The following is a 12,653-nucleotide window of genomic DNA, read 5'->3' as shown; positions in this document are numbered from 1 at the left end:
TACTTCTGTGAGATACTGTATATATACATATTGATGGACCCAGACACGGCGCTGAATGAGTCTACACTGTTTTCCAGCCTTCCATAGCACATAAAGCGTGGCTACCCTCTCAACAAAGCCATTTTGCAACGAAACTGGAGCCACCTGGCAGAAGCCCCTCCATGACGCGAATTCGCATCTGTTGTGAAGTGAATTTCACACGCGAATGAAGCAAGTAAACTCAAAATGTTCAAGCGCCCAACTACGCGCTAATAGCACGATTTATTCGCGCAAGTCGCCCCATAATAGTAAACATGCTGCCCTTTTCCTTAAAGGGACAGTTCACCCAAAAATGAAATTCTGTCATTATTTACTCACTCTCATATTGTTCCAAACCTGTATTCCTTTCTGCTGAACACAAAATAAGATATTTCGAAGAATATTGGTAACCAAAGAGTTGGTGACCAGCAACCCACATTTTTCAAAATATCTTATTTTGTGTTCAGCAGAAGAAAGAAATTCATTCAGGTTTAAAACAACTTGAGAGCGAGTAAATGATGAGAGAATTTTCATTTTTGGGTGAACTATTCCTTTAATGTTAATACATTTATTATTGTTATCTTCCTACAGGTCCATCTGAACTGTTAATTTTATGTCATGATTTAAGTATTAAATTTAATACTGTCCATTTTGTACATTTACATTTATTTTTTTTATATAAGAAGATACTGTTTATCTTAAGTTATTTTAACCGAGGGGCCCCCAAATAAAATTCTGCTTAGGGCTTGCGCCGACCCTGACCACAGCACACCTTTAGGGGTCTAGTGGAGTCCATGCCTCGACGGGTCAGGGCTGTTTTGGCAGCAAAAGGGGGACCAACACAATATTAGGAAGGTGGTAATAATGTTATGCCTGATCAGTGTCTATTTAATAATCATGCAATAAGACTGTGACAATTACGTAAGTAATTCTAATTGATTACTTTTTTTAATTTCTGCAGTCAGTTGGACCACCCTTAATAACCTTGCAATTAGACCTAATACTTTTCTTTAATTAAGGGGTTTGTTGCATCTTAGCAATGATAAACTTCATGCACCTGTTTACTTAATTTGTATACACCCATGTTCTGCCGTTTTTATTTATTTATTATTTTTATTTAGTTTTTTAAATGTGCTCTTGATAATACTTCATAATCACCACACATTATTTAGGACAAGATGAGTTCATTCACAATCAGTTTCCTGCAGCACTTACCCAAATGTTTACCAACAGAAAACATGAGTTTGCCCTCGTATGGTGTCATACTTAAATAAAACGAGACATCATTCTTTTGTGAGGGGGTTTGGGTTTTTCACGTACTAAAACGTACTAAACGCGATCTGTGACGCGGATGACGCTGTGGATATCGCGAGATAGGACGGGATGAATATGGCTGCAGTTAAACTACAGAAGAGTGTCGTGAGTCAGACTGGAAAACACACTGCTTCTGTTATCTTTCTTCATGGTTCAGGTGATTTGAAGAGTTATTAAAATCTTTCTCATGCAGATGCATTGCGCCCACACCTTTGAAAAGAGAAACTGATCCAGCGCAGTTCACACGGGACGCACGCAGGACAACTGAATGAAACGCGAGAGACGCGTTTTAAAAGTTGAACTGTATGAAATGTCGTTTTAAAAACGCACCGCTTATGGTGTGAAACTTCGGCTGACATGTTCAAAGACAAGCACGTAAAGAAATAGTGCAGAGTTGAATTAACTACGGCTATCCCGTTCTGTTGCACATGCACAACACGGATCTGGTAGGCTAGATAGCCTAAGTGACCACATACTGAAAGCGTTTAAAATCTCTCTGTTCGCCATTGTTGCATAATAAAGTGTATGCATATCTAAATAGTATGTTTTATTCATTCATTCATACTTGGAGACATAGTAGAGATTTGAACAAACCCATTAGTTTAAAATGTGTGTGTAATTTGTCCTGTTGTGGACATAATGATACCTCAGATCAATAAAATTAGCAAAAGAATCCCAAAGATTTACAGTGAAGGAGGGAACTTCACTTTAGACTTCTTTAGACTTGGGCCAGTACCACCCCAAACACATTGACAATACACATTTAACATGCAACTAACATTTTCTTGTAGATATATTTTCATGCAAATATTGTGTTTGTACTGTTTGAATATGTTTAAACTAGTTTAGACACAACTGAATAATTGAATCCAGTGTATGGTGGCATATAATAACCGTCATCTGTTTCATTTAGGAGACACAGGGCCAGGTTTGCTCAACTGGGTTTGTGATGTTTTGGGACAAAACCTGGCATTTGAAAACATCCGGGTGGTTTATCCCACAGCGCCATCCAGGTAAACATACCTGGACATTCCTTTCAAAGCACCTTTGTGTCGTTATTTTTATTTGTTTTATAGTAAGTGCAAATGTTTGTGACATTTCAGTGTTTGTGACAGTCTCAGTAGTATAGTGTCAAAACTGTGCTGTTTGAGAAGACCTCCAAAGACATTATTTTATTAGATCTAGTATTGAAACATACCAAGCATACCAAAAAGCAACCTTATACAATTTATTTTCTTGCTTTATAGAAGCAATGTTTGGGAAAAAAAAAAAAAAAAAAAGGATTTCATGAGTATCTGTAGCAGATACAGGACTCTGCCTGATTGATGCAGTCAATCAACACAAATAAATAAAAACTCTTATTAATCAAATTGGAATATCAAATAGAAACAAAAGAGATGTAATGCTTTGACTGTAATTATAATTCATAAAAAAAAAATTTTTGTCAAGTGGACAATAAGCCCACTAAGCTAAGAACTTGTTGAACCATTATATAAACAGCATTAACTGAATTCATTGTCTACAAACTTACTACTTACCCATATTATTTTAGTTGCACTTTATTTTACTGTACCTGCACTTTCAGTGTACTTAGTGTATTTACCAAAAAAGTACTGAATAATATAAGGTAACTGCATGGGTTAAGATTAGGTTTAGGGGTAGGTTCAGGACTAGTACCTAGTTATTGTAATGGTGTGTACAAGCGAAACAAGACTGTAAAATAAAGTGCTACCATTATTATTATTATATATTTTAATTATAGGGACTTTAATGGACTAGGGACAGATAGATAGTAAAAGAAAAAACACTATTCAGATGTATGTAAGAAAACATGTAAAACTTAGATTTTTTTTTTTTTTTTAAATAAAAACCTTAATAGAAACAATTTTACAACTTAACTCTTTCCCTGGCGTATTATTTTTAAGTTGCCAGCCAGCATCAGCATTTTTGGACTAACATTTTGAGAAAAGAGCTTAGAAGATCAAGATTTTGTCAAAGAATTCAGAATAACTTCGGATTCAAAACACATATGGAGCTGATCAAGTTCATCAACACCCCTAAAGCTTTCACGGTCGTATATCTCTTCATGAGTTCGACATTAGGCAGTTTTGATTTATATGCTGTTGAATGTTCGATGATCATGTTAAAATAAAAGCACAACATAAGCAGTACTTCTATTCGCTCCTTGTGGTTTTCGCTTGTTTTTGAATATGGAGATTTAGTACTTAATCAGAAGATGCGTAATAGCGCCCCCTTCCCTATAACAGTGAGAACTCGAATTACCAGAAAAACTTGTCAATGGTGGGGAAGCGTTGTCATAAATAATGGAAAATCTTGTCAATGGTGGGGAAAGAGTTAAACGAAATGTTAAACATTTTACAAAGCATTTTCCAAAACTGTGAATGCAGTAGTTAATGAAATTTAATTTTACTGCTATAATTGATTGTTTTTAGGCCATACACACCCATGCGAGGGGCTCTGTCTAATGTGTGGTTTGATCGTCACAAGATTTCCCAGGATTGCCTGGAACACTTAGAGTCCATAGATTCCATGTGCGATAATTTAAGCGCCATTGTCCAGGATGAGATCCGAGCAGGAATACCTAAACACAGGATGGTTATTGGTATGGCTACTGGCTTATCTCTCTCCTATCTTCTCCATAACTCTCTCTTTCTCTCCTCCCCATCCATCTATCTCTCCCTACCTTATTGCTTTCTCTGTCTTACACACTCTCACACTCCACTTGTTCCAAATTAAGCAGAGTCTCAGACCACTGCTCATAAGTCTCTCCCTCGTTGTGTAAAATGAAGAATGAAACTTATCAAGTTTCTCATTCCTTTCATTTGTTGCCAGAATGGGCCAAAAAGAATTTCTGGATGATTCTCGGGTTTCTGCTAAGCTTTATCTCAAAATATTTGGGTTATGGGGTTCACATATTTATCACAATGAGATAAAAGTGGCAGAAAATCGTTCAGTAAAAGGGATATTAGCAGAACGCAGGTGAATTTCCTCAGGGCTTGTGATAGACAATAAATGAGGTTACGTTTTGCTCAGAGTTAAACCCAGTGGCAACAGTTGAGGAAGGGTTAACCGACAAGCCAATAACACATAAATACCCTAAAATAGTTGCGAGTAAAATGTGAAAAGTGCAACAAAAAAAAGTCTTTGTGTGAAAAGGCTCTGTGTGGAAGGACAGAAAAGCCCCTGAACTTGGTTCCAAAGAAACTGATTCAAAAAACACATGTTCCTGTGAGACTGCTGAAATATTATCTTCCTAAATCATAACATTTTGTCATTAACTATAAATACTCATTGGAGTCACTCTGCACGCTGGAGAAACGAAGTGGTCTGTACGCTGAGTCCACTTCCCAGGCTGACGGACTGACAAGCGCCAGAACTTTCCATGGAAAACGGTTTCATATATGGATTGTGTTTTCAATCTTTTAGGTGTCGTGGTTAATGGGAAAAGCCCAAGTCAAACATGCATGCACAGATTATTTTTAGCCAAACAACTAAGAGGTCCTACAGTATGTTTTTGTCTTTTTGATTAGATGAGGAGTGCATAAAGGGAAAGGTAGTAGAGCTGTTAATTAGTCCTGAAGATATAACTGATCACATCATCTGTACGAGAGGTTTAAAGAACATGTGAACTCCATCTATCCTCTGTCTCAACATGACTCCTCCCATCTGCTCTGACAGACTGATGGGTACTCGTTCACTTTCCCAGATGTGGTGCCCAGATTTGCCCAGATGTGTAATATTAAGCACAGGCATGAAAGAGGACTTCAGAAAAATGGAGGTTTGATGATGTGGAACTCAAGGCTAGCTTTCTTTTCTCTTTCTTTTCTTTTTTTTTTTTTTTTTTTTTTTTTTTAGTTTGGTTGGACTGTAGATCTTATAGGCTACTGTAGACCACTTTGAATTACATACACTTATTAGTGCCGTCATGACTTAATTGCTCCAGAGTGAGAAGGTTTTTATAACCTAAAGAAACAGTTCACTCAGACTTAAAGGGTTAGAAGCACCATCTGAGATAAACATTTAACCTAGAACGTATTTAAAGAAGGTCTTCAAATGTCCTTTTTAGCTCACCCAAAATTGAAAATTCTGTCATTAATTACTCATGTTGTTCCAAACCTGTAAGACTTTCGTTCATCTTCGGAACACAAATGAAGATCTTTTTGATGAAATCTGAGAGCTTTCTGTCCCTCCATAGACAGCTCCGCAACTGACACTTTGACACTTCAAAACGTTCATAAAGAGATCGTAAAACTAATCCATATTATTGAGGGGTTTAGTCCAAATTTACTGAAGAGACTCGATCGCTTTATATGATGAACAGATTGAATTTAGGCTTTTACAGACATATACACATTCATCAACTCACACATCAGATCTGGAAGCTTAAGCAAGTTTGCTTGACGTGCGAGAACCAGTGAGGTTCATTCTCGTGTTACGCAGCACATTTGAGCTTCAGCAAGAACCAATGAGGTTCATTCTCGTGTTTTACGCAGCACGTTTGAGCTTCCAGAAGAGGTTTGTTTTTGCATGTCATTCAGGTTCAGTTGAGCTATGTTCACTGTTCAATGTTTATATGTAAATAAAAGCCTAAATTCAATCCGTTCATCATATAAAGTCTCTTCAGAAAATATGGACTAAACCACTCAATTCTTATAGATTAGTTTTACAATCTCTTTATGAACTTTTTGAAGTGTCAAAGTTTTGTGTTCCGAAGATGAAGAAAAGACTTACAGGTTTGGAACGACATGAGGGTGAGTAAATGATGACAGAATTTACATTTTTTGGGTCAGTTAACACTTAAAAAATTTTGTCATAGACTATTTTTACGTATGTGCACCAATAATGCCATTATTAACAATAAATAGTGTATACATGTCTGTATAATGCAATTAAAAATTCAGATTATGAGCACAGTCACTGACACGTGTGGAAGTGAAAACAGTTACAAAGATATAATTTAAAACACATCATATAAATATATATCAATGACTCATCCAGACCGATGTGTGTGCCACTGCCAAATGAGAAAAGATGGCTCATGCTACTAGCAAAAACACCTGCGATTTGCCACTTGCTGCATGCTTTTAATTGAAAACGAACTAAATGTGACCTCCCATGTCAACTTAACAGCGCAAAAAAATATATACATTTACAATTACAGTGATTCCTTTCCCATCTAAGAAGTTTAATTCCTCCTTAATCGTGAAGTGTTAGGGTTTCATATTTCCATAGTCTTTCATTTTGAGACCCTGGCTCTGTTATATGATACACTGTAATTAGTTCCTTGTGCAAAAAGAAGTGCACTTTAGCAATTAAATGAAAAATTTTAGTTTAAGTTTATATTAAATGCAATTAGCAATTTAGAGTGCCTTTTTGATCCACTCAAATAGGACTTAAGTACATCTTTAAATGTACTTTCATAATTATTTTTATTGTCTTTGAAATATGGTAAAAGTTACTGCTGAATGTACTGACAATCTTTTATGGTAAACTAAAATATACTTTAATGTCATTTCTGTTAACACTTGCATGTCATGTATTCAAATATATTTGTAATTACACATGTGTGATGATTGCAATTTAGTACATTTAAAATATATTAACTTCAAAATGTAATATCACATTACAGTTAAAATTATAATCAAGTACTTTACATGTGCTTTAGTATGTTATTCAGCACATCAAAATAAGTGTACTTCTTTAAAGCACGACAAAAGATTATGACAGTGATTTAAAACATACTTGCAATTTGACATTATTACAAAGTGTACTTAAGTCATGAAAGTGTAATGTATTTGTGGTGTATTTGTGTAATGTGGTCATTTATTTCATTCACATCTGCAAGTACAGTTTAAAACAAAAACACTACACATTCAATACAATTAAGCACTTCTGTTTCACAAGGGAACACTTTCTATAAATGATTCTCAAAAACCTAGTGACCACTGAATGCACACAGTGTGATTAAGACCTTGTCTATTGCTTCTGTTTGACACAAGGTGGCTTCTCTATGGGTGGTGCCATGGCACTACATCTGGTTTCCAGGTACCACCAGGATGTTGCTGGCATCTTCGCTCTGTCCAGCTTTCTTAACAAAGACTCAGTTGTATATCAGGTAGTTAATACTCTTTAGAATGCATGTTTCATATCATGATGTCAAAAACACCAGAAGTAAAAGAATCTATATTACCTCATGCACAGGCAGTAGAAAACGCAACACAGAGCCCCCTACCTGAGCTCCTTCAGTGTCACGGCACAGCGGATGAGCTGGTTTTCCATAGCTGGGGCAAGGAGACGAACTCACTGTTGAAGAAAGCTGGCCTCAACACTTCTTTCCATTCCTTCCCAGACCTCAACCATCAGTTGTGTCGACAAGAACTGGAGTTACTACGGTCCTGGATCCTGAAGAAACTTTCCCTTTAGAGCATCCTTAATGCTGGACAATGACCACTGCTTGCCTGTATACAACCTAAAATAATCATCATTTACTTATGTTGTCAAAAAAAGTATTTTTTTCATACTTAAATATACAACTTGGGGCAAACGGTGAAGGAAATCCACACAAGTGTGCAGCATACACTACTGTTCAAACGTTTGAGGTCGGTAAGATTATTAAATGTTTTTGAAAGAAGTCTCTTCTGCTCACCCTACCTGCATTTATTTGGTTAAAAAAACAGTAAAAAACAAACAAAAAAACAGTAACAATGTGAAATATTACAATTTGAAATAACTGTTTTCTATTTGAATATGTATTTTAAAATGTAATTTATTCCTTTGATCAAAGCTGAATTTTCAGCATCATTAGTCAGTGTCACATGATCCTTCAGAAATCATTATATGCTGATTTTCTCCTCAAGAAACATTTCTGATTATTATCCATGTTGAAAACAGTTGTGCTGCTTCATATTTTTGTGGAAAATCAGTTGCCTTTTATTTTTCAGGATTCTTTGATGAATAGAAAGTTCTAAAGAACATCATTTATTTGAAATAGAAATCTTTTGTAACATTATAAATGACTTTACTGTCACTTTTGATAAATTGAATGCATCCTTGCTGAATAAAAGTATTTTCAAAAATAAAAAACTCTCATTGATCTCAGAATGTGAATTTTAAAGAATATCCTGACCACACTTTATACACTGTACAGTGTATATTGGTCTGGCTCCAAAATGAGAAAAAGGAGCATAAAAATTTCATGTTGAGTAAATGACAGAATTCAATTTTTTTTTTATTAATCTTTAATTGCATTGTTTTCCATCTGTGGCCATTTTTACCTGTACTACTGAGTTTACTTTGAACAATCTGCAGTTTTTGCAGCCATTCACGTGCCTAATCAGAGTTAATATAGCTGTATAAACCTTGATTCACCCGCATGTGTTCCACCTCACAAAGGCTCGACTCACTGTGCACATTTCATAGCCTGTAGTGCTAACCACTTTAAAGTGTTCAGTGAAGCACATTCTGCAGGCTGTGATGACTGTTCCATGGAGTCTGGTTTGGCCCATAGTGCCTGTGGTCAGGCTGAAGCGGCAGGTAGAACTATCACACCGGAGGGGAGGAATGCCACTCGGCTCTGTGGTTTGGAGCCGGAATCCGGTCTGTTTGGCACCCTCCCGTTTCCTGTAGAGCGAGGTATCTCTCACTCCTGTTCTACCCCTTTTTTTCCCTCCACACCATTATTGCTCGCCATGAAATCTGCTGTACATGTGTTTGGAGGTTCGCTCGGTTTACTTGGTAGTCCCTAACAGTAGCTTCATTAATGGTTATTGGGAGGAAGTGGTTTGCAGGTTTAAAGTTCTGTAGATGTTCTGCTTGGGTTGTGTAGTGGGACTACAGGCCAGTACCAACAAGCACCATCTGGACATTGACTTACTGACAATGCTAAAAGGCCTTAATTCATCAAAGATACTGCAAATATCATTTGCAATGGGCACAGTGAGTCAAGAGTGCAAACGCAGAGACTCATTCTTTATTATGACTATTTCCACATGCTAGAATAATAGTAGTCATCAAAAGCATTAAATTACATGAAATTAATTATGTAGTGACCAAATATCTCATATCTGAGCTTCCTCTTTGTCTAGTACTCAGCTCTGCTCACTGTGGATATTATCTCAACCAACTTCATGAGGTGAATGCTGGGATGCTTTTAAATGTTATGGAAGAAGTTCACATGAACACTACCGTTCAACAGTTTGGTATCACTTTTTTTGAAAGAAATGAATACTACTATTTAGCAAGGATGCATTAAATTGATCAAAAGTGACAGTGAAAACTTTTATACAAAATTTCTATTTCAAATAAATGCTGTTCTTTTGAACTTTCTATTCATCACAAGAATCCTGAAAAATAAAATGTATCATGGTTTCCACAAAAATACAAAGCAGCACAACTATTTTCAACACTGAAAATAATCATCAGAAATGTTTCTTGAGCATCAAATCGGCATATTAGAATGATTTCTGAAGGATCATGTGACACTGAAGACTGAAAATGATGCTGAAAATTCAGCTTTGATCGCAAAATTAAAAAAACATTTTACAAAATATATTCAGATAGAAAACAGTTTCTGGCATAATGGAAATCTTGCTGTGCTTTTTTCACATAATTTCCTCCACATATGATAGTATTAGAGCTTGCAGTTCTCAGTTTGCACAGTCAGCTGGATTTTGTGCAGTCAGTCCACTTTTAAAATAACTCAGTGTGTTTGATTTCCATATTTTGCTTCAGTACAGCAGCATAGAACATAAACTGAGTACAGGAAAAAGAGTTGGAGAGTCATAAAGCAAACTGTTTGTAAACATTTGTATTACTTGTATATGCCCACTTTCATTCTAACATATAAATTGTATATTCAAAATACTTTGGTAATGGGAAGCCATTTCTTACTCTGCCAGTGAGGCTTGTTAAATTCAACTGAGTTCTAACATTTATGTAGCATCCTGTTCTATTCAGTAGCATTTTAAGAGCTGTGTCAGTTGCTCTAAAACATCCTGCACTCTAGACAACTTTTCTGAATAATGCAGAAATGCAAAAGTGAGTCTTAGTGGTGAACAGTTTTTTACTGTTGTTCACTTACAGAGCCCATTTAAGGCATGTACAGTAGTTGTTTGGGGGTTCTGCTGATGAGAGAGTACCAGCATGTTTTAAGACATGCTGTTATGCAAGAATACTGTTCTGTTCCCATTACTGTTAACAGAATAGCAAGGAACCGCCATTACTTTGTATCGGTGCATACAGCCAATTTCTTTATCTTAAAATACCTTATCCTATCCCGGTTTTATACAATTATGAGACATTTGTAAGTGTTACAAAAAGTGTTACACCGTAAAGCACTGTCCAAAGTAACATTGCTTTAAACATTTCAACCAGCTCGACACAGCAACATTTACTCCAATGGAGTACGTTTGGGAATGATCAGTTTGTCTGACCAGAATGACCTGAAAAGTATTTTTGCAGTTCTTTATGGTGATGCAGTTAAACTTTATTTCGATGGTCCACTTTAGACATTCTACTGACTATAAATTACTTTGCAACTACATGTCAACTAACTCTCATTAGAGTATTAGTTGAGTATTAGTAGACTGTTAGGTTAGGGTTCCCTATCTGTCACTCACTTTGACGTTGTGTCGATGTACTGACACTAGGGGTCACACTTGGGAGATATTCCCAATACCTCTGATATTTCCAGAAAAGGCCAATGCGAATTGGCAAGTGGAATTTGCATTTGCCACTCCCCCAGATATACAGGTATAAAAGGATATGGCGTGCTTCCACTCATTCAGATTTGTTCTTTGGAGCAGAGCGGTTGCAGTTGTAAGTGCTCATTCCATCACCTCTACAAGGAAATGGAAAGTCTGCTGGTGTACACGGCCCATTACAACAGTCTCTCTCCCAACGCACAGCTAAGTACAGAGAGCTTCTCCTGGGTGCTTCAACAAAAGAGCAGTATCCATAAAAGAGCAAGCACAAACGGAGAACGTATTTTTAAAGATGTTTTTTCGTCCATATATTTCTGGATGTGGTCGATATCTCTCATCTTCTGACGGCCACAATTGCTGTCTCACATGCCGGGGCCGTAGCCACACTGAGACAGCTTTTGTGGATGGTTCATGTCCTCACTGTGAGAACATGACAATGGGAAAGTTGCAGTCATGACTTACCTTCTTCTTTAGACAGGAAGTCACTTCAATTGCTCCCTGTCCTTGTCCTTCTGCTGTCAAGCACAAGGCCATGGTGGCAAGTGCTGGAGGCGATCTGGGGGCTTCAATGGAAGCATTTCCACCGGGTCAATCCCCACGGGTCTTCCATTCCACAGCACGCTGTGATTGAGTACATGGATGAGTTTGGAGGTTCTCAGGGCAAACTTAATTTCTCATTTGGGGCTAGAGAAGAAGATGAGCTGTCAATTGGAGAGCGGGCTTCTGCCTTCTGACATTGAGGACTCGCTGGACCCCCACCATCTGGTGTGGTTGTCCAAATGAGGCCGATGCAGAGTTGGCAGCCATGATTGCCCAGGCTGCCCATCAACATTGAGCTTGAGTGGAACCCTCTGACCGGCCCTGAGCATTCATGGCTGGATGATTGGTTCCTGGGTTCAAAGAGCCACTCATAGCCATGCTCTGTCGCAGTTCTTTTCTTCCCAAAAGTGCGTGCATGCTGAGCCAGTAGCTCTGCCTTTAGCGTAGAGCCCTCTGCAGGAAAGTGACGCCACCTGTCCCTCAGGCCAGCACTAAGATCCCCAGGAGGGCTTCAAAGCAGTCCTAAGACAGGCAACCCAGTGAGGAGCTGCTGTTTCCAGGGAGATGGTAGAGGTAGAGATGGTAGATTCCTGGGTCTAGTTTTGTTTAATTTACACGCAGTGTTTACATAAAATATTTGCAGCCCGAACATTATGGATGCGAGTACTTCGCCTCCTTACGTTCAGCGGCAACAGTTACACATCTACAGCCAGGTGAGTGTGACGTCCTCCCTTGTCACAGACCGGCTCTATTTGCGGCTGTATGATTGGTTCCTGGGTTCAAATCGCCGCTTACAACCACACTCTGCCCCAGTTCCTTTCTTTCTGGAAGTGCATGTACGCTATGACCATCCTGCAGGTTCACCAGACCAAAGCGCTAAAAGAGCTGCACAAGAGTAGTCCTCACCCGGGATTGATGCAGGAACTGTGCTCGGAGACTATCCTTGCCCTACAGGCTATGAAGGTCTTGGTGCGGACTCTCTACCAGGCGATGTCCACCATGGTGGTCCAGGAAAGCCACCTGTGGCTTAACCATTCTGAGATGAAGGACGTTGATAAG

The 12,653-nt window shown here is 37.9% G+C and overlaps 1 protein-coding gene across 1 annotated transcript; it reads left to right on the top strand.

Moving 5' to 3' along the window:
- Nucleotides 1-1,371: 1,371 nt before the first annotated feature.
- Nucleotides 1,372-8,436, top strand: lyplal1 (lysophospholipase like 1). Its single transcript, XM_051864918.1, has 5 exons — nt 1,372-1,489; nt 2,246-2,345; nt 3,786-3,955; nt 7,353-7,468; nt 7,555-8,436. Exons 1-5 carry the CDS (start codon nt 1,402-1,404, stop codon nt 7,774-7,776), a joined length of 696 nt encoding a protein of 231 aa, XP_051720878.1. The 5' UTR covers nt 1,372-1,401; the 3' UTR covers nt 7,777-8,436.
- The last annotated feature ends 4,217 nt before the right edge of the window (nt 8,437-12,653 follow it).

Source organism: Ctenopharyngodon idella, chromosome 16 (assembly GCF_019924925.1).
Source record: "Ctenopharyngodon idella isolate HZGC_01 chromosome 16, HZGC01, whole genome shotgun sequence".
NCBI classification, from domain to species: Eukaryota; Metazoa; Chordata; class Actinopteri; order Cypriniformes; family Xenocyprididae; genus Ctenopharyngodon; species Ctenopharyngodon idella.
Note: the sequence above shows the minus strand (reverse complement) of the source record. Positions and strands in the feature narration are given on the sequence as shown.